The 22,407-nt window shown below is 45.4% G+C and overlaps 1 protein-coding gene across 9 annotated transcripts in view; it reads left to right on the top strand.

Annotated features, from left to right (window-relative positions):
* Positions 1 to 22,407, top strand: part of GRAMD1B (GRAM domain containing 1B) — a 209,906-nt gene that overhangs the window by 104,157 nt on the left and 83,342 nt on the right. Inside the window, exon 1 of one of the 9 annotated variants that reach the window (XM_053367392.1) lies at positions 12,550 to 12,728. The exons of the other annotated variants lie outside the window; for them this stretch is intronic. Within the exon in view, the coding sequence (XP_053223367.1) occupies positions 12,706 to 12,728 (23 nt within the window). The 5' untranslated portion in view covers positions 12,550 to 12,705. Of the gene's footprint in view, positions 1 to 12,549; positions 12,729 to 22,407 lie in introns of those variants that run through there. 9 annotated transcript variants of the gene reach the window in all.

The raw sequence follows: 22,407 nt of genomic DNA, 5'->3' as shown, positions 1-22,407 counted from the left end.
TGGGTTGGGGAAATAGCCAACTTTGTGCTGATTGGCTGATTGGAGTGGAAGAAAAGCCCGTCTCCTGAATGAGTCAGCAAGCAGGAGGTGATGCGTGAGCAGCAAAAGAGGCACCTGGCTGGTCTGTGACATGTCTCATCCCCCCACGTATTTGCTGGAGGGGAAAAGAAACATCCCAGGAATGGCACAGGAATTGATGGCCGAAGCAGGGGGCTCGGAATAATGCCCCCCCCCCATGGACCAGTAGCCTTCCAGCGGTTCTTTCCACCCTCTCTAAAACTTTGATCAGAGCGTTCATCTCATCTCCCCAGCATCCTCATTCCTGCCTTAAAGGAAACCCTTCTGGATTAGCCTTCCTGATGGTCAAGATGGTCCTTAGCTTTGGTCCCTGGATGCCTGGAAGGAGGTGATGAGAGGGGCGGGGAAAGCACTTTAGATGAGAGCGGCATGCATGGTTAGGGGATTGGGGAGGGGGAATCTGCTGGAAGAAACTCTTAATGTCGTTTAATCCCGGTCATGAGAATTTGATTCTGATTATTATTAACTCCCAAATCCTTTTGGGCCTGGTCCAGAATTCTTCCTTAATCTCGCCGGCTTTCTGTTTTTTCCATTTGTATCTTATCCTTTGGTAGCGTGCGCAACAGCAGCAGCAGCAGCAGCAAGTTTGCTGGAGAAACCGGGAGGCAGCTGTGCCTTTAAAATTGGTCCTCCCATGAGAAAGGAAATGAATGAGGAGGGGAAGAAGGCAGTCTCCTTTCCCGTACAGACATCTCCTCCTGGAGCTTTTTCACTTGTCTCGTGGTGTAGGGCAGAAGTCCAGTGCCTTATTTCAAATGCAAAGTGGCTCTGTTTGCTTTTTGAGGAAAGAAAACCAACCCGCAATTTATGATTCAGCACAGCAGTGACTTTGCATCGGTAATAGGAGCTGAGGTGCCCTCTCTGGGCATCTCAGAAGTGTGGTGTGGGGAGAGAGGGAGGGAGGGAGAGGCTGATCCTCAATTTTCTCTTTATTGTGGATTTGACAGCCTTTCCCCCCTCCCTCTCCCCCCTCCCCTTCTTCAGAAAAGGGAGGTTCCTTCTCATTGCTGTGTACGTCTAAAGGCGAGTCAGGTTTCTGCAGGGGTTGTTTTGTTTCGTTTCGTTTAGGCAGCCTGGACAATATTCTTACAGACTTCTGCAACTGACATTGCCTGCCTGAGTTTCATCATAAGCTGTGTGCGCTACTTCTGCTGCCTCCTTTTTCACTACACTCGCTTCCTGGTCCCTTTGGAAGTCTGTTTCTGTGAGTTCTGGGGGTAATAAGATGGCAGCATGTGTAACCCCAACACACCATGCACCATAACAAGGTCAGCCTTTCCAAACACTACTAATCAGCTCCCTCCCTCCTCTGCCACCTCCCATTTCTCTCCAACTGCTGGCTGTACCCTCCCTGCTTGCTCATGACTTTGCCCTGTAAGCCTCTATGGACTTCTTGTTTGTTCTTGCACCCCTCCTCTTTCTCTCCTCTGGTCTAAATCCTTCTGCTGTAACCCTTTGCTGATGCATCACCCCTCCCTCCCCATGTACTACATCGTCTGCTTTTTATTGCTCCTTTGGATGAATTGAGGGTCATCAGAGATCTCTGTGCTTTTTAAAAGTGCATGCTCCATCTTCTTTGAAAGCGATGCCCAGGCTGAGATGCCCTAAGAAAAGAGGTGACCCAAATATGTGGAATCTAGGTCTGCTTGTGTGTCCTGGATGCTGGTATAGGTTCTTTAGCTCTCCCAGGAGTTGCCTTTTAGACCTGACCTGGCTGGCTATTTTTACACATACCGTACATACAGGGAGGTGAGAGAAAGCATGACTTGCATTTACCTTATGTCTTTGCTGACCCAGTACAGTGGTCATTCCAGTGAGGGGTGAGTCAGGGGCATCACTTAGGAGGGTGAAGGGGGATAATTTGCATTGCTTGCTCAGATCAGCACTTATGGGAAATTAGTGTTCACGCAGTTTTGGTCAATAGGCTGATCAAGTATTGTCATGTATAACTGCAGAGTATTTAAAACGCACCTGCCTTTTATAATTATTATTAGAAAACAAAGATACTTTAATCTTCAACAGGTGTGATACCTAAATATAACAACAGATTTGTTAATAGTGTGAATAATGAAATTAACTTTAGGGGGGAAAACTTGTAATGAATTGCTGAGTTGTAGTCAAGTAACCTTTACTCAGAGCAGACCCACTTAAATTAATAGCCAGGTTCATTTCAATGAGCCCACTCCGAATAAAGGTAAGTTGACTACACCCCATCAGAACTTCAACAGAATTTGGTATTGTTTCTATAAATGAGAACAGTTCATTGAGTGTGTCTTCCCCGTGGCTTTTATTCTATGACATCAAAGTCAACCTTCAGCTGCAGTTGAGAAAACTAAAAATAAATTTAAAACAAAACAAGTAGTTAATGGTAACAATTAACAAACAAAGTTTGAATGGCAGCTGTGCTTAGGAGTCAAGAAGCCAACTGTTCAAGCAACACCAGCTTTGCAGAGGAAACTTTGAGGTCACAGGGAGGAAGGTATTCCTTGCTTCCCGTAGCAAGCAAGGTTGAGTCATAGACAGTGTCAGGTTGTGAGCTTCATCACTGATAGCTGCTTGAAATCCTGTTCTTCTTTGAAGATGTCTACATTTGCAGCAGCTGGTCGGTGGGGGAATTTTTGCTATGTTGGTGTGTTTGCTCCTGACTGCAGGGCAGGCAATCTTTCTTCGCTCCTGTCAAATGGCACCATGATGTAGTTTTAAAAAGGATTAAACTGGCAACAGTACCAGTTGACATTCTTGGCTTTGTAAATTATTTGACCACAGTCAAGGAGTAGGTGGTCAGCTGACAGTATTTGACTGGTTACCTGACTGGTGTGCCATACATTTGAGACCTTTAAAGCAGGCATAGGCAAACTCCGGCCCTCCAGATGTTTGGGACTACAGTTCCCATCATCCCTGACCACTGGTCCTATTAGCTAGAGATGATGGGAATTGTAGTCCCAAACATCTGGAGGGCCAGTGTTTGCCTATGCCTGCTTTAAAGGAAAAGAGTTGGAAATTGAAGTCTTTTTGCCTACAGGAGTAAGTAGGTTTGTCAAAACTTAGATGAGGGGAAGGCAGACATGGCCCATATCCAAATCACAAAAAAAAGTAATCCAATATAATATGGGGGGAAACACAAAATGTGAATGTATGCAGATCTGTCAAATGGTCAATAATATAATATTCAGGATTATTTGCAATGAAGTCCAGTAAGAAGGCAAAGCTATTATCCATCTGGAGTGCATACCATCCTTGATTTGCTATTTTGATTCCTGGAACTACAGCTCCCATCATGCACTGCTGATGAAAGCATCATGTAATTTCTCAGCTGCTGCAGCACCACACAGATTCCTCCTTTCTTACCAGACATCTCCAAATGAAGGAGAGGACGCTCCCAGCTCAAAGATGCTGTGGTTGCAAGTGTGTTCTTGTAGCCACAGAAATTCTAGGACTGCAATACACTGATTTCAGAGAACAGCACTTTTATCCTCTTGGCATTCCTCCAGTTCCAGCAATTTATGAAACATGTCTTCCTGTCTTTTACCCATATTGGTCCCTTTTAAGGCTCTTTTTTCTTTGCCTTATCAATGCTGTTTTCTTCTTCTCGTTATCTCCCTCCCATTTCAAGCCTCTCAGTTCTTTTCTTTTCTTTTCTTTTCTTTTCTTTTCTTTTCTTTTCTTTTCTTTTCTTTTCTTTTCTTTTCTTTTCTTTTCTTTTCTTTTCTTTCTCTAGCTATCAAATTGTTTTCTGTTGCAAAGCACCCTAGCCTGTTCTTGTATTCCACAGATTATTAGGCTTCATTCACACAGCAGTTCATTCTGTTTCCCCTGATGTTTCACTGACTGTTGATTTCTGCATTATACTTGAGCTTTCACACAATGCAAAAAACAGCTCCTGGAAATCTAATGGAAGTTTAGCACTCATTTTTGTGTTAATTGGTTCCAGAAATAATGTGATTGCAGCACCATCAACCTGGAAATTCACACAAGTAAATGTACAAAATTTGGGGTGGTACACTGGCATATGGTTCTTTCCTGCAATTTCCACGAGGGAATGTTTTTTTGGGGGGCAGAAGCAGGCATGTGAGAAAAATGTGGGGGAGTAGCAACCTCCATTGATGTGGTTGTTGTGCTATACCACGCCCACTGAAATTTAGCATGACATGTTGATGTCAGAAAGCCACAGTGCCATAATTCTTGCAGCATGAGAGGAACATTAGAAAATTGGACAGAAGCACTAGCACCATTGTCAGGAAAACTAACACAATATTCCCCAAGTCTAAATGCACTCTTAAGTATTTCTGCAGACTTCTGCTGTGACTGAATAGGCAAGACTCATACCGTATGGTGTAGGGCAGTGGTCTTTGCAACTGCACATAGAAAGAGACAGCATGGTGTAGTGGTTAGAGTGTTCGGACTAGGATCCCTTCTTACCAAGGAAGCTCATTGGGTGGTCTTGGGCCAGTGACAAGGAGCTTGTTGTTGTGGAGATTCACTGAGGAGGGGGAGAGAACCATGTTTGCCATCTTGAGTGCCTTGCAGACAAAGGTGGGAAATAAATGCAATAGTATAGCAAATTGGAGGTGGTACTTCATCTAGTTAAAGGCACCTTTTGTGAATGTAGGATTTGGGGTATCTGCCTGCTGATGATTACACCACCAATGTACTGGTACTATAGTGAGAAGGCAGGTCGCTGCCCGAAAGCACTTACAATCTAGACAATGTGAGACACTAAGAGGGAGGTGAAGAGAGAAACCAATTTGGTTACAGGTGTGCAGCTTTTGTTGTCATTGGTGAGGGGGACTAATGAGGTTTCCTGGAAGAGATGTGAAGAGGGATTTAAGGGAGGGAGAGACAGAGATGCTAGAACTTTTATGCAGTGTGTGTGTGTGTGTGTGTGTGTGTGTGTGTGAGAGAGAGAGAGAGAGAGAGAGAGAGAGAGAGAGAGTGTACATCAGCATCTTCCAGCAGTGGCTCCTTCAGTGATCAGACCCCCCCCCATCTCCCCCTCTAGGCGCTGTCCATTCTTTGGGTCTGTGCTTACCCTTCCGGTCAGTCAAACTCATCCATTCCCGCAGCTGGCGGGTATCAGAGAAACCCACATTGATTCGCTGTAGTAAAGTAGGGCAGGAAGGAGACTCACAGTCCCCATGAACAGGAGAGGAGCTCTGTCCCTGCTGGGCAGGAATCCTCGAATGATGAATGAGGCTGTGTGAAGTCATCTTTGCTCGTCCAATCGTCAGGCCTGATGGACTGCGAAAGGCAGGGCCTCTGCTGCAGATGCAGAAGCCTCTCAATACTCTGAATTGGCACACTTTCCCCTTAGAATGATGACTTGATGTTTTCAAGGCCAGGGCAAACTGGGTGAGGCGAGACTCCCAGGGAAGAACCAGTCTTTTTCCAAGTGGGCTTTTTTTTTTCTTAAGGGAGGTGGGTGGTGGTGAGGTGAGTGTATTTTATTTTATTTCCTCCCCCTGAGAGTGTGGTATGATCAAAACCTCACCTCCTTCCTCCTTGCACTGGATCCTTTTGTTAAGAGCATCTCTGAACATGCACCCACAGCCGAGTCCTTTGCACCTTTCTGGCTTTCCTGGCACTCCTCCCTTTTGTCCCCCGCCCCACTCCCTTGCTACCTGCCTCTCCCCAGAACCTCCCTTTCACATGCCTCCTGGTCGCTCTTCTATCCCGCTCTCTTCTCCACATCCCTCCCCGCTTTTCTGAAGTTCATAGCTGAGGAATGCTTGGCCTTTATCTTCCTTCCCTTTGCAATGAAAGGCGAAAGCGGGTCATATGCCCACTCCTCAGAGGGGACAGGGCATGTGGAGGGAAAAGGAGGGTGCCTCTGTTCTTCCGACAACAGGCCAAACCTTTTCTTCTTACAAGGGAAGCCCTGAGAAATTGCTCAGACAGCTTCTCTGTCTCCAGCTGGCCATCTCTGTCGACAGCTTACCACAGGAGCTTATGTGTCCCCTGTGTGATTCCTGCATTGCAGGCGGCTGGATTAGATGACCCTTTGGGGTCTCTCCCCACCCCACCAGCTCTACAATTCTATGATTTATTATGGCATCGGCGTGTCCTCCATTCCCCTCGCTGGGAGTTGCCTCAGAGATCAGGGGAGAGCCGCTTTCTTGCCTCACCACCCCCTTCTCCATTCCCCCACCCCCCTATAGAACTGTGTGTCGTCTCCTCTACCACGTCCTCATGTTTTATTTTCCCTTCTTTCCTCCCCTGCCCCCCACCTCCTTCTGAATGATCTTGTTGACTGATAGGCCAAGCAGAAAATATGGATGCGTCTGATATGGCGACAGCAAAGGTAGGATGGAAATGCTGCCGGCCTCCCTGTGCGTAAGTTGCTTCGCTTGGCAAATTCTTATTTTATTTCTTACATTAATCTTCACTTTCTTTACGTCCTTCTCTTCCACCCCCCTAGGGAGGGGAAAAAATATCTATGTTTGGTTCAGAGGTTGTGGCATTATACAGTCAAGATCTGAGAGAGTTGCTCTTCTCTCCATTTCAGAGGAATGAACTTTCTCCCCCACTGCCCCCATTTCCCCTTCCTGCACCCAGTTTATGCATAATGCGCTAAGGGTCTTGGATGCTTCTCTCTTGTCTCCATGTAAGAGCATATCACACTCATGAGGTTACCCGGGAGAAGGAAGGTCCCTTTGCTGACTCTCCCAACCACCCCTAAAGTTCTTCAATTGCTTCCCTGCATCCAGAGAAGCAGGGCTTTCACTAGGACTTTTTGGGTCCTTGGCAAGCTTGGCTGTCGTCTAGCAGCAGAACACTAGAGGGTGTGCTTGAAGTAGAATTCCGAGGAAATTAATGTGCAAATTTGAAATTGCTCGGGGAAGAATTCCTAAGCATGCCTTGCCTTCCCTGAAGTTAGATGCTGTACTGAAAGAGGGAGAACTGCCCCATTGGCATGTTAACCTGCAGGCCATGGAAGGGCAGCTGTGGGAACTGGTATGGGCAAAGTTGAGACGAAGGGAAAACAGCTACCTGGATGGTAGTAGTGATTACGGAGAGAGGACTTAGCGGCATCTGACCCAATATTGCCCTCTTGTTTTGATGAGGCCCGTGTCTTCCATGACAGCACCATCCTCGCAAAAACTTTTCAGTCTAGATGAGGCTGGATTGTTCTGATCTGCACAATGCAGATGCATGTCTCTCCAGCACTTCAGGACATAGAATCATAAGTCAAGAGCAGTTGGTGTTTATATGCAGCAGTTGCCAGCTTGCTTTACTGCCACTGATCCTGTGCCTTTAAGTGCCCTGTGGCACATAGAAAGCTAATTGGTGAAGGTTTTCCCGTCAGCCATCCAAATATCACAGGAATATTGTTTTATTTCTTTATGGTTTAAGATGCAGGACCAGTTCAGTAGCTGGGAACTTTATTAAAATGCAGTTTTGTATCCTAGGGAGGGAGAGAAAAAAGAGATGCCCATAATTATTAGTTGCCCACTAGCTGTTGGTATGTGTGTGAAAGTATTTAAACCAAGCCTTTTTCCAGGAAGTTCTCAGACAGTTCTCCTAATGGAACGATGTAGTAAGCGGAGTCCCCAAGGATTGGTACTGGGACCTGTGCTTTTTAACTTCTACATAAATTATCTAGCATTAGTGGTGAACAGTGTGGTAGCTGATGATACCGAACTTTCCATGGTGGTTAAAACAAAAAGAATTGTGAGGAGCTTTGAAAGGATCTCTCCATGCTTGGTGAATGGGTAGTAACAAGTGTAAGCAAATGTAACGTGCATTGGAAAAACAAAACAAAAAATCATAATTCACATATACACTCATTGGGGTGGTAATGGTCTGAACTGGTGGTGAATGACCAGGAATGAGACAATAGGGTCGTAGAATTATAGAACTGTAGAGCTGGGAGGGATCTTGAGGGTCATCTAGTTCAACTCCTTGCAATGCAGGAATCTCCACTAAAGCATCCATGACAGATGGCCATCCAACCTTGGCTTAAAATCCTCTAATGTGTAGGAGAGTCCACCACCTTCCAAGGTAGTCTGAAGTGGATAACTTGCTGGGCCTGTCAATATAATAATGTTGCTATGCAAATCCATGTTAAGACCACACTTGGAAGGCTGGTTAAGGATCTTGGTGCAGCAATTTCCCTATAAGGAAAGGTTACAACATTTGGGGCTTTTCAGTTAAGAAAAAAAGAGAGTAAGGGTGAATATGACAGTGGTGCGTAAGATTATGCATGCAGAGAATGGAGAGGAGAGGTTTTTCTACCACTCTCATAATATTAGGACCCAGAGAGACTATTTCAGGACAAAGGTGGTGTTCTTCATGCAGCACAATTAATTCATGAAACTTTCTCCCACAAGAAGTAATGATGGCCCGGTACCGACTTGGAAGTCTTTAAAACGGGATTAGGCAAATTCATGGAGGATAAGACCACCAGTGGCTATGTTTTACCAGTTGCTGGGAATTGCAAGTTGGAAGAATACTGTGGCATTCAGTTCTTGCTTGCGTTCTTCCCATAGGTGCTTGGCCACTCTGACAACAGGATGCTGGGCTAGGTGGGCCTTTGGTCTGAAGAAGACTTGAGAAGACCATGTTCTGAGGACCAGCTCTAGCCTGAAACACAGTTTAAATTCTGTGTATATTGTTGTTTAGCATTTATATACCAGGTTTTTATAAGTGTTCAAAACATGCAACCTTATAAGGTTCTGGCCATGCTGCAGATGGGTAGAGGAAGGTGAGAGAACAGATTGCCTAAAGCCACCAAGTGACTTCATGGCTAAGGTGGAATTTGCGCTTCCTAGCTCACAACTCGAGTGTCTTGGCCACTGTTCTATACTAGGTGTCTGGTGTGTTCCACAAACACGATTGAGAATCTCCATAAATTCTGGCCCAGTATGTGAGACAGCCCCCGTGGATGTGCCATAAATAAACAGGAGAAAATATATTCCCATGACTGGGCTTTGAGTGCTGCTCTCCCCTTCCTTTCCTTCCCTGTTTCCTTTATAAATATTTTGTAGCATCTCACCCAGCATGCCTTGGGAGCAGAGGTTGCCACTTGGATAAACTGCCTCCTCCCTTCACCTCGTTTTTCCTTACTCCATCTCTCCTGGCAATCTCCTTGACCTCCAAAGTGTTCTTGGCTGCATTCTCAGTGCCTGACATCTCCCTTTCCTTTTTTAAAATATAAACCCTTATACATTGCTGAATGTGATTCTGCGGTACTGCTTTGTCCCAGATTTCACCAGGTTTGCAGGTCTCCTGACCCATTTTGCAGCCAAAAGGGCTCAGCATCCCAGGAAGGTGTGCAGGTTAGAAAGCAGCTCAGAGCAAGAAGTGTGGGTTTAAAATTAAAAGAACTCCCGAGGTTAGACACTGCCACACAACTGATTTGCAGCTTGATGTACTGTGCTGAGAAAACACTGCCTGTCCCTTACCAATCAGGATTTGGTTCAGAATCAATTCCACTTTAGTGATGTAATTGATTGCAGATAATTTCTCAATCAGAGAACAACCTTAGTGCTTATTAATATTGATGGTGGTTATAATAAATATAGTGCAGCATCAATGTGCATGGTGCTTTCAAGAGCCAAATAAGTGCTTGCCCCAATGAGGTTACATTCAATATATTTGATCCTGCATTAGCCAATAACATGTGAGCCATCAAGTGTGTGTGTGTGTGTAAACCTGTGCATAAGCTCCAGTTTGATCTGTTGTAATTTTCATTAAGCAGTTGTAATTCATGAAATCTTGCCACTTTCAAGTTTTAAATGGTGAAAGTCCATACAAGCACACCAATACATGTGCCTTTAAGGTGACACAATACTCTTTTGCATCAGAAGCCTGCTCCACAGCAAATCAAAGCAGGGCCTTCAGTGGGACAGCCCATTTTGTGGAAGAGCATCTCTGTTTTCCGGCTGGATGAAGATTGAGTATTACTGTATTTGTATTGCTTTTAAATCTGTTTTTAGTTGTTTGGCTTGCATGATTGTCATTCATAATGAAACTGATAAAAAAGGTGATTCAAATGATGATGGAGGTGGTGGTGGTGATGATAATAATATTCTAAAGATAACAAGAAATGGTCACTTGGCAGTATTCCATGCCCAGGACAACTGGCCAAGCTGCTCCATTATTATCAGTGAACTCTGGCTCAGGGTGGATTTGGGTTTAGCCAGGAGCTGGATAATGGGTTTGATCCTGTGATATCAGTTAGTTGTCTCGCATAAAATGCATTGAAATTGTTGGCGCAAGCTTTGAATTTGTTAAATAGTGAGCTGAGTTTGTTAAATGTTGGGCTGCTCTAGCTCTTCAGTTGTGGCAATGGGTGAGGTGGGTCTTGGCTATTTCCATGTTGGTTTTTGTTTCTGAGAGTCCAGAGCAAGCGTTCTTTCAAGCCGCTTTATCTCCCGCATGTTTTCATTACCAGTCCTAGGGGCGAACATCAGACTGGTGGGGATCTACTAGAATCACCAAGATCCACCAACTATCACCAGGTACAAGAGGCACATTTAGAGCTAACAAATTATGATCTCAGGGATTTGTTCTGAGTATCAAAACTGAACTGAGTTTGCAGTCCTTCTACACAAAAGTAGACTCCTGTTGCCACTCACCACCACCACTTCTCTTCATTTCAACAGTATAATTTGAGGAGGAGCATACTGTTGTTGCCATTGTTAAGCAATGGTGAACCAGAAAGCCTTGCCAAACTTCTTCAAATCTCACCCAGAGATTAATATATTTACTGCATTTATATCCCACCTTTTCCCTCAAAGGAGCTCAAGGTGGTGAGCATGGTTCTCTCATTTAATCCCCCCGACAATCCTGTGAGGTAGGTTAGGCTGAGAGACTGGTCCATTGTCGCCTAGTGAATTTCATGGGGGGATTTGAACCCTGGTCTCCCAGGCCCTAATCTGACACACTAACTACTACACCAAACTGGCTCTCCAACAGTAGATTTTGCTCCGCCTTCTCCCTGTTTCTGTGGACAGCAGGGACAACCTTGGCACTTGCAGCTAATCTTCCTGGCTTTTCAGGTGGTCTACAGAAGCCTAATTCTCCCCTCCTCTTTGATTGATTTTGTGTGTTGCGAAGGGGGGCGGGAAGAGCCATGAACCACAGCTTTCAGATAACAGTATCCTGGGTAAGAACCTACTTGAGCCAAGTTAGAGCATCTGTGCGCTGAATTGCCTGCTGGGGTCTCCACTGCACTACTCCAGAGTTAGGTGATGATATAAAGCTAGCAATTATGATATCTTTTTTTAAAAAAGGAGGGTGGGAAAATAACCCCCCACCATATTTCTTTTGTTTAAACCAGAATTTCCCAAACTTGGGTCTCCAGCTGTTTTAGGACTACAGTTCCCATCATCCCTGACCACTGGTCCTGCTAGCTAGGGATGATGGGAGTTGTAGTCCAACAACAGCTGGAGACCCAAGTTTGGGAAACTCCGGTTTAAAACCTGCCTTTCCTCAGCTTTATGAACCCCTAAACTCAGCCCAGGGGCCTGTTTTCAATGTCGGGGTTTGGCCTGGAGCACTTGAAGTGTGAAAAGGGCAAGAGCGTCTCTACCCGGTGCAGAGTGCCTTTCTTTCGCTTTTTGGAAATCACAACCTTATTTCCTACATAGCCAGGACCAGGGTGCCCCATGTATGAGCGAGAGGGGGTTAATTCGGGCAAGTGCCCTCGTCACCTAGGAGGCTGATCCTGACCCGATTTACTCGGGAGCTTAATAAGCATGGCCAGAATTGAAGCCTCGGAGACTTCAGAGAAGCTCGATTTCTTGACAGCCGAACTCCCCGGGCCTTGAGTGCAACCGGTCTTGCTCCCTAGTAAGGATGCGCAAAACTTGCACCCCGCTCCTGTGCATGCCTGCTTATGGACGCCAGCCCTGTCGAGACCGCGGGGTTCCTCGGCAAGGAAACAAGGTCCAGCCTAAGCGAGGAGGCGCTCTGGGGAGTCCCCGGGCGAAGGCTAGCCGGCCCCGCGCGCCCTCCCCTCCCCTCGGCCGCTTCCATCCGCGGGACCGCGCGGCGGGCATCCTCCTCCCTCCGCAGGCTGGCCCAGCTTGGCCGGCTTTCCCTTTGGCAGGCGGCGGGCGCCTTTAAAGGGCGGGCGCAGCCGCTCGGGCCGGGCAAGTGGGCAGGCGAGGCGCGCTGCGCCGGGGTCGCATCGCATCGAGGACCCGGGAGGAGGAGGAAGGCGAGAGATTAGCTGGAGAGGGACGACCAGCAGCAGCAGCAGCAGCAGCAGCAGCAAGGGCTGGATCCGGACCCCCGGCGGGGCTTGGCGCTGCGCCGCCCCTGAGTGCCTCCCCAGCATCTGGGAGCTCGCCGCGGGCGCCTGGGCCGTTGGCGGCGCGGGGAGGCCATGGCATGATCTCCGCCTCGCTGGCGTGCCCGGGCTGCCCGCGCTCCGCAGAGCCGGCCCCCGGCAGCAGCAGCGAGAACGGCGGCGGCGGAGTAGCGAGAGCAGCAGCAGCAGCCTGGGGCGGCGGGGCGGCGCTGCCCTCCTCCTGCCGCCCGCCCGCCTTCCATGCCGGGACGGTGCGCTTCCCCGGCAGCCTGCGCCTGCCCGGCCTCTTCCACTATGTCTTGGGAGCCGCTCCGGCGTCGTCAGTGGGCAGCCAAGGACACGACGGGCACCGGCTGATCGTGACTGTACTAATGAAAGGCTTCAAGCTTGCCTGGTAAAGGAAGGAAGGAAGCAAAGGAAGCGGGTGGGCCGGGCGGTGGGTGGGCGGCGCCGGGTCTGGAGGGGGGGGTCGGGGATCGGGCTCCTCGGCTGGCCTTCCAGGCCACCCTCGTCCTCATCCACCTCCCCGGTGCGCTTTTTTTCTGCATAACCGGAGAGGTGCTGGGAGGAGCGCACGGGAGCTGAGCATCACTGCAGGGTGTGAATGCATCCCAGGGAAGGAGGGAGAGGATCATGCAAAAGGGCTTCTCTTTGAGCAGCGGCAGCGCCTCTGCATCAACGATGCTGGTGCAGTGGCGCCTCTTGGCTCTCTCCCTCTCTCTCCAGCCTCTCCCCTTTCCTTGCCACACCTCTTTCCCCTGCCTGCCGCCTAGGTGTGCAGTTGCAGACAGGCCCCGCCGCTCGTTTCTCTGCTGAGGGAGAGCAGTGCGGTATATTTGGAAGAGCCCTGTCCTCCCCCTTAAAAAAATAAACGGGACGCTTCCGAACTTTTCTTCCTTCTGTTATATTTTGTCGATTAGTAGATTGGTGCATAGACAGCTCCTTCCCAGCCTTTTCCCGGAGATGCAGGCAAGGACCGACTCCTGTGGGCGTAGCAACTTGCAGGCTTTTGAGTTACATAAAACTCTTTGTCAAGGAGAATGGATAGAGAGATTGCACCGTCCCTAAGTGTACAGTAGGCGAGAGAGGTGGTGGTTAAAATTGCAGCATTTGTAACTCGCCTTGATCTCTCTCTCCCTCCCCGTAATGCCTGAGATGTAGCCACGTCTCTCTATTTTCCTGGAGAGGAAAGATTGTGTTGCTTGAAGCCTTGAATGCTTCTGTCCTGCACACAGGGTATGTGGGATCTCTTTCCCTGTCCCATGTACTTTTTTGAATATATTTCAAAAATACGGAGCCGGCATAATAATTTCCATGATTGTTTCAACTTGGGTGCTAAGGACATAGTCTCATTGTCTTGCTTTCCCAGGAATTTCTTGGAAGTGTTGCCGAAGGTGATGGGGTACTGTGCTTGCGTTACAGACGCCCCCTAAGAACTTGTGACCATAAGCCATTGTTTGGGTTTGTTGTTGCATTTACATCCCATATTTCCTCCAGGGAGCTCTAGGTGGCACTCACAATTTTAACCCCCCCCCATTTTATCCTCAAAGCAACGCTGAGAGGTAGGTTAGGCTGAAAGATGGTGAGTGGCCCAAGGTCAAAAGTTTTGCTAGAAGAGGTTCCAATATAAAGATGCATTGAGATAATACTTAAAATTGTCTTGTGAACTAGCCTGAAATCTACGGATGAAGGACAGTACACAAATAATAATAATAATAATAGTAATAATAGAAGCTTATTATTTGGAGGTTGAGCGAAAGTCAGCATAGTTTGTGTGTGTTTATACACTCCAAATCCTCTTTAGAAAAGGTAAAGGGCATTTATTGCGGTGCTTTCTTCAATATAGGTAATTGGTACTTGAGTAGGAGAGATGTTCACATACTCCACTGAAATAGGAATTGTTCTTTCTTCAAATAAGCAGTCATTATAGTAAGGTGGTGGCTGAAATATTGATTATCCATTTTATCGTGCCTAATAGTAATGCCTACTTGCATAAATAGTTAGAAAGCTGTTGTAGAGTGAGATACTTCCATTAGTAGGAGGTGAGAGGGGGGAAAATCTTAAATTTGTTAAAATTACTTGGAGTGGTTGTTTTTTAGAATAAACTTTAGGTTTGTATTAGTGGATCAGTCAGATTTATGTTATAGAAACCATCTTGAATTGAGCCGGGCGGGGGGCGGGGGCTGGCTTACTCGGCCTTTAAGATATTTCACATTTTAAATTGTGTGTGTGTGTACAAATACAGATTGAGAAAGCTTAGTTTACAGCTGGAGCGGCACTTGCAATAACATAATGCAGACAACGGGTAGATGATATTCCAATTACCTCTCAAACTTCCTCTTTCAAAAAACCCCCACACAATTTCAGCACCGTGCTGATATGTTCTTGAATGAATGAAGTGTTGGATGGGGCTGGAGTATTGCATAATAGCTTAGCAATGCTTCCTGGCAGTGCTTCCATGTTACAGTCTGTGAATAGTAAAACTGTAGTGTTTGCATCAGGCTTGCCTGCCCACTCATAAAAAAATAATTTCTTCTTAATTATGTAACAGCGTGATTTGCTCACATTGAAACATATATTTAAAGTAATTGATGCTGCAGAATGGCTACAATCTCTCTCTCTCTCTCTCCCCTCCATCCCCCGCTAGATCAGAGGCTAAGAAGGATTGGGCAGGAACAGTACGTGCATGGCAGACTTTATAGATTCACACTCCGCATTCAGAAAAAAGAGAGAGAAGCTGATTGTATGTTTAGGGCAACTCTTACATCTAGTGATAAATATGCTCAGAAGATGCTAGAGGGCGCTGCCTACTTGATGTTTATGTTAGGAAGGAAAGCTTGTTCTTTCTTTCTTTCTTTCTTTCTTTCTTTCTTTCTGTATACATTTTTAGTGTTTTCTGCCTCCTTGCTTTTTCCACTTTGCAGTAGAAGAAGCCATTATGATCTTATTCAGTAAGGAGGCTCAGTTGTCACTCTGATTTCAGAGGATGGGAAATAGGTGATGATGGAATGCAATGCACTGGGGATTTTTCTGCACAACCTTAATGGAAAAATATATACTTTCCATGCTTGTCTTGTTTTCCAGCAACTTGGGGTGTGTGTGTGTCATTTTTGCTGAACGCTTCAAGTTATCTGAAAGTGTTATAGTGCAGCATTGATTTTTCCAGGGAGTATGCATTTTAAACTAGACTGAAAAGTTTTTGCTTTTTGCTTTAAAAAACAACAATAAACAGATTGAGTTTGGTGGGTGTATATTATGAAAACAGAAGTGAATGTCTGCTCAGCTATGAAACTGAATGATCTTGGGACAAAGTAGTGACTTAACCTACCTTGGAGAGTTGCTGTGAAGATAAAACAAGAAAACCCTTTTTATATTATGCTTTCAGCACTGAGGGAGCATGGAACTTGCAGGTGGTAATTAAGTAGAGTCTTTCCATTTTTTTGTTTTACAAATAGCTTTTACTCATTCTGTAATTCTTCTCTTGATTGAAAAGTATAAATAAGGATTGTAAAACAATGCTCCTTGCTCTGGTTTATGTAAGGCTTTTTAAAATAAAAAAGTATTTTATCCTGCTTGTATTTGCAACTCATACTGTCCGTAGTGATAGCAAACATCGCAGCCAAGCAAAAAGGGTTTTGAAAGTGCCTTCTGAGATTTCTCAGCATAGAAACACTCTGACGCCCCCTTTAAGTGCAGTAAAGTAGTCCACCTTTTGTAGAAGAGGAACGATCCACTTTCCATCTTTAGAATCATAGAATTGTAGACTTGGAAGGGACCACAAGGGTCATCTAGTCCAACCCCCTGCAATGCAGGAATCTTGGTCTTGTTATCCTTGGTGGCCATTTAATTCTTATTCCTGGTTCTTTGTACATGTGGGAATGTCGAAGCTGAACATTGGAAGATTTAAGACAGAGCTATAATGCTTCTGAATACCAGATTCTGGAAGCCACAGAAGGGGAGAGTGCTCTGGTGCCTGAACCCTGCTTGTAGGTGTCCAACTGGCTGGCCATTGTGAGAACAGGGTGTTGGACTAGATGGGCCATTGGCCTGATCCAGCAGGCTATTCTTACGTGTGGGGTGGGTTACTACATGGAACTGTTAAAACAATTTACTAATCTTCACAGCATTTTTTTTCTTATGGTATTAGAAATCTGCTATTGTTTATATTCCTTGTAATGTTGGTTGTTCATTTGACTACATAGGATTTTTTGAATGGTAAATGTTGTGAACCACCCTGATATCTATGGGTATAAGGTGGTATGCAGATTTCTTCGTCTTCTTCTTCTTCATCATCATCATCATCATCATCATCATCGAACTCCCAAGTTCCTGCTTGAAAATAATAGCAATAGATTTGGAATTTGATGGATTGCGCTCTTGAGGTATCCACAGATAGTAATCATCATTTTATCCACAAGGAACTTGGATTCCAGCTACCAGCTAGTTTTATTTATTTAAAATGCTTATTCCACAACTGTTTTATAGTAAAGTATACTCCAAGTTTTGTTTGCTCATTTGAAAACCGTTGGTACAAATCTTTAGGGACGGGAATCTCATGGGAAGAATCCCTTTGGTTTTGCATAGTTGGGAAAGGGTTAAATTAAATATTAGATTTCAGGTCTCTTCTGCTAGTCACGATGCTAACTACTGGCTTTCTTTAGCACAACTGATGTGCGTGAATCATGATTCAGTATCCAGAATGTAATTAGATATTTTATATTTATACATAGTTTTAATTCTATTAATGTTTAATTGTTTCTTAGTGGTCCTTCCCTACGTTTTCAGCTGTTCCTGTTTTATCTGTAAGCCTCCTTGAAACCCCGTCAATAGTAATAATCATAGAATTTTGGGAGAAAAGGTTGAGGAGCTCATATTGAAATTAGACCTTAACTCTCTGTAATTAGATCACTGCTGGCAGGTGTTCGTGTTTGAGTGTTTTGGGTAAGCATTATTAGCAGCAAGGGTAAATTGTACTGTACATTAGGTAACAATGACCTTCTTGGGGGAGGCAGTGAATTCCTCCTTGAGAAAACTGACAGCTCAGCACTTCAGCTTTTTGGTTATTTGACGGATGTGATTGACCTTTCCTGTGCAAGGAATCTTGTGGAAAGCGTAGCCCAAGTGGCTGCTGAGGGTTCCTTTCTGTTTGTGGGGAGTGAGGCTCCTTTCAGTTGGACTGTGGCAGTTGGAGCTCAGGTAAGGCTCTTCTTTCAGCCATGAGGTTTCGCTTTCCATCACCTTTTAAACAAAACAGTGACCAATGTCGTTGATTGTCCCCAAAACACTTCTTGATGCCATGTCCGTGACGTAAAGAGGCCGAAAGTTATCCAGTTCCCAAACTTGCTTGATGTACTGAGCTCATATTATCCAAGATAATCTTTTGAGGCTCTTCTTTGGAGCCCTTACTTAACACAGGTGGGTAAGTACCTGGGGGAAAGATCCTTTCTGTATGTGGAATGCCTTGGGCCATCACTATGAGCGATCAGGTGCCAGGTAAGGCATTTGAAATCCGGACATTGATTCTGCTTCTTCTTACATAGTTCCTTTACCTTTATTGCTGTGACGGACCTCAAAAGCAGAAAGCTGAAAAGCGGCATGTCAAGCTTTAAACCCAATGAACACTGTGTTAATTCAGTAGTTCTCAACTTTTTTCAGGCCACACAGCCTGCTTGGTTCCATACATTCATCCCCTGTGCCCCCCTACTGTAAATAGCTCTCAACTTTTCCCTTTTCTTGAGAGGAATCCTATTCGGAATAAGGGAATTTCCCTTAAAAAAAGGGAAATGTTGAGAGCTATGCTACTGTATGAAAAGCATTATTTGGAATAGTTGTTTGAACGATCCACTAAGGAAGATAATAGCACAATAAAATTCAGAACGGTAACAATTAATTGTGCATTATTCAAAATTCAATTAAAACTATTTACAAAAATTAATTCCACAAAACTGATGAACTTTATCTAGTGAAATGCTTCTCAAAGTCCAATAGTCATTTATACGACCAGCAGCCAACTGCCACCCATTTGCCTCTTAGCTCCCCCCAGGTAATTCCATTACCCCCCACCCACCCTGGGCAGTGTTTGAAATTAGCCAAGTGCCAGGAACATTTTGCACCTATTGGCCAGGTTGGTACCCGACATCTCCACCATCTAGAGATGCATGCCTAGGGATCATTGGAACTTGAATGTTTTCACACACTAATACCACATCCTGTAGGATTTTATCAGTTATGTTTTATCTGCACAACCAGAATGAATTTCAGGAACCAAAATGCTTTTTCCGTGCAGGAGCAATGAACAACGCTATAGCTAATTGTTGAAGCTTGTCTTCACTTACCCAATCCTACTGTCCTGCTCACAGTTGTGAAGAATATTCTTAAATTATTATGAATGATCCGTATCACCATTAAGAAAAAGAGGTAAAGGTAAAGGGACCCCTGACCGTTAGGTGCAGTCGTGACCGACTCTGGGGTTGTGGTGCTCATCTCGCTTTATTATACAGCTTCTGGGTCATGTGGCCAGCATGACTAAGCCGCTTTTGGCGAACCAGAGCAGCGCACGGAAATGCCGTTTACCCTCCCGCCAGAGCGGTACCTATTTATCTACTTCCACTTTGACATGCTTTTGAACTGCTAGGTTGGCAGGAGTAGGGACCAAGCAACGGGAGCTCACCCCGTTGCGGGGATTCGAACCGCCGACCTTCTGATCAGCCAGTCCTAGGCTCTGTGGTTTAACCCACAGCGCCACCCATGCCCCAAGAAAAAGAGGTAGGAATAGGCTAATATATATGTGGACTGTTCCTGGATGAAGTGCCTTTTCTTCTTTATGTTCTCAAAGTTCTTAACCTAGCTCAAGGTTGTCGTCTGAACTAGGCAGGTGTGTAACCGATCAATCATAGTTTGTGCATCATTTGAAAAATAGGACTTCAGAGCTGTTTTGCCCCAAAATGGGAACTAGACATTCCGTTTTGGCAACTGTAACCTTGGTTAAAGGAGACAGTTGGCCCCAGCTTATACAGTTGTACCTTGGAAGTCGAACAGAATTCATTCTGGAAGTCCGTTCGACTTCCAAAGCATTTGAAAACCAAAGCACAGCTTCTGATTGGCTGCAGGAAGCCTCATCGAACTTTTGGCTTCTGAAAGAATGTTCGAAAACCGGAACTGTCACTTCTGAGTTTTGATCATTTGGGAGCCAAAACGTTTGAGAACTAGGCTGTTCGAAAACCAAGGTACGACTGTATATCTGAGTTTCTAACTGCCCCCAGGGAGTGGTTAACATCTTCTTTGAGAACAACCTTGGGTTAATTTGAGAGCCTTAGGAACATGAGTGGACATCAGGTGACTCTTCAGATGTGGAACTACAACTCCCGTCATTGACACTGGTCAAGCTGTTAAGGGATGATGGGAGCTAGGGCCACAGGTTCCTCATCCCTGATTTCCAGTGGGGTTGAGGAAGGGTTTAGTAGGCAAAAAAGCACCATGGAAAGCTCCAAGCAAGGAACTCACTTCAGTACTAGCTGGAGGTGGACTGAGGCCTTATGGGTCCTTTCAACCACTTAAAGCTCCAGCTCCCATATGAACAGGGGCAAACTGGACATGGGGGAAGGTGCTTTGACTCAACTTCCAAAGGCTCCAGGACTGCTAGCTTTAGGATCAGTAGCAGGATCCGGGCCTAGTTCTTCAGCTCAGTAATCCCAGTCTCAGCCAGCTCATGCTCTTCTGAACTTGGAGCTTGAGGCTTGGGCCCTGACATGCTAACTCTTCTAGGAATATATATTTCTAATGAAGTCACATTTTCTGGAAGGGAGATTTAAGAAAATTGCCAGAGATCAGCCCTTTTGGCATATGTGGTAGCCCCTGGGTAGAGGACGCCGTACATTATATGCAAACTGTATAAAACAGATATTTAGACAAATCTTCAGCAGTGGTTACTGACCTCAATTATTCACATAATATTAAATATCTGTTGTTTGGTTTGGACAGGTCTGTAAAGTTTATTACACTGAAATTTGCAGTGAAGTCTGCTCAACTTAGTCAAGGCCATATGGCTTCCCTCAAGATTTTAGATGCATAAATGTGTTTTATTTGTTGTACAGGGCGAGTTTTTATTTTTATGCATAATCCTTGCATACGGTTTATGTCCATATGGTTCTGTTTGGCTGCAATTAGCATTTGGTTGCCCTGTTAATAAATTTGGTTTGAATTTGATGTTTGTCATGTGTGCTAAGGTGGCATCCCAAGAGAATAAAATCACTTCTGTTTTGGATTCTGAAGGGCCAGATTTAGTGAGTGTGGCATCCTTTTATAAAAGGATGATAATGTATGCAGAGCCTGAAGTGTGTGTGATGTGCATGTAATATATGCATATCAGAGGTCAGCTCAGAGATATAAATCTGCACAATCAGGTTCCCAGTCACAGGGAAGAGGCTACATTAATCTGTGTGTGCATAGATGCTCCTTTCATCCTTCATGGAGAGTGTGAGGAGGCTGAGGTCATGGACAAGGTCCACAGGCATGATCCCAGCCTCTTCTCCACTCCTTCAGTAGACATATGATTGAAGGTACAGAAGGGGATTCTTGCACCCCACCCCTTTTCTTCCCTCATGGTATGTTTTAAAGTAGCCTATTCATATTATTCAGGCATAGGCAAACACGGCCCTCCAGATGTTTTGAGACTACAATTCCCATCATCCCTGACCACTGGTCCTGTTAACTAGGGATGATGGGAGTTGTAGTCCCAAAACATCTGGAGGGCTGAGTTTGCCTATGCCTGATATAGTTTATTTTATTTGTGGCATTTATAAACCACCTTTTCTCCAAGGCACTCAAGGTGGTGAGTATGGTTCTTCCCCTCATTTAATCCACACAACAACCCTGTCAGGCAGGTTAGTCTGAGAGGCAGTGACTGGTCCAAAGTCACATAGTGAGCTTTTTGGTTGAGTGTGGATCTGAACTCTGGTCTCATAGGTCACTCTAACCCAGTGCTTTTCAAACTTGGGTCCCCAGCTGTTGTTGGACTACAACTCCCATTATCCCTGACCACTGGTCCTGCTAGCTAGGAATGATGGGAGTTGTAGTCCAACAACAGCTGGGGACCCAAGTTTGAGAAACACTGCTGTTATCAATACACCACACTGACTTAACTAATGCACTTAAAAGTTCTTTAGCACTTGTTAGTTCCTATGCCGGTCCTATTTCCTGAAGAGCTGAAATGGGAAAGGTAGAGGAATATGGTGGTTTGTGTTTTTATAAAACAATTATATATCAATAGTAGCTTCCCAGTTATTTTACTGTTTGACTGTATGCTACAGGAATGAGTTCCGCTGTTCTCTTCCCTAGGGAACCTTTTGCCACTGCATATAGACTGCTTGCTTGTGCTTCAGGAAATGGTGCCCAAGAGCTATTATGGTATCCCCACTTGGCGTATTTAGGGAACTAATATGCTCCCTTTTTGCCAAGGCAGCTTACAGTTTTACAGTTCTCTCATCCACTCACTAGCAGATAAAAATAAAAGACAAATGACCCACTCTCCCAGCCTCCCCACCTTCCTTCTGACAGGGCAGGTGGTGTCTGTTGGCCCTATGGGGGAAGGACAGGACAGCCTGACAGGTCCAGGCCCTAATGGTGACTCTTCCTGCCCCCTTGCTCTCTTCCTTCACTGGGCATGAACCTCTGCTGTGTATGGGGTGGGGAAGCAAGATATGTACCCCTATTCATCAACCGTTTGTGAAATGAGTCTTAATCTAGCATTGTTAGTCTTTGCTTATGTTTCAGTCAATGAGCACTGAAAAGGCCTTGCTACCCCAGCAAATAAATAATGTAGGAAGATAATTATTAGTGTTGCATTCCAGCGATGCTGGTGTGCTGCAAGCGTCGTAATATTCTGGTGTTTGGGGCTGATAGGGCAACCCCTAAACGTGAACTGGTGTGTCTGCTAGCAGTTTTGGGGTGACTTTGCAGCAGTGATTGAGCTTTGCCGTCATTTCCAGGTGTCGAATTGGTTTAGTGAAAGTGTAGGGGATATTGGCAGAGAGTTTCCCTCCCGTTCAGGCCCCTTGCTTTCTCTTCTGCCCACT

This window comes from Podarcis raffonei, chromosome 15 (genome assembly GCF_027172205.1).
Source record: "Podarcis raffonei isolate rPodRaf1 chromosome 15, rPodRaf1.pri, whole genome shotgun sequence".
Lineage (NCBI taxonomy): Eukaryota > Metazoa > Chordata > Lepidosauria > Squamata > Lacertidae > Podarcis > Podarcis raffonei.
Note: the sequence above shows the minus strand (reverse complement) of the source record. Positions and strands in the feature narration are given on the sequence as shown.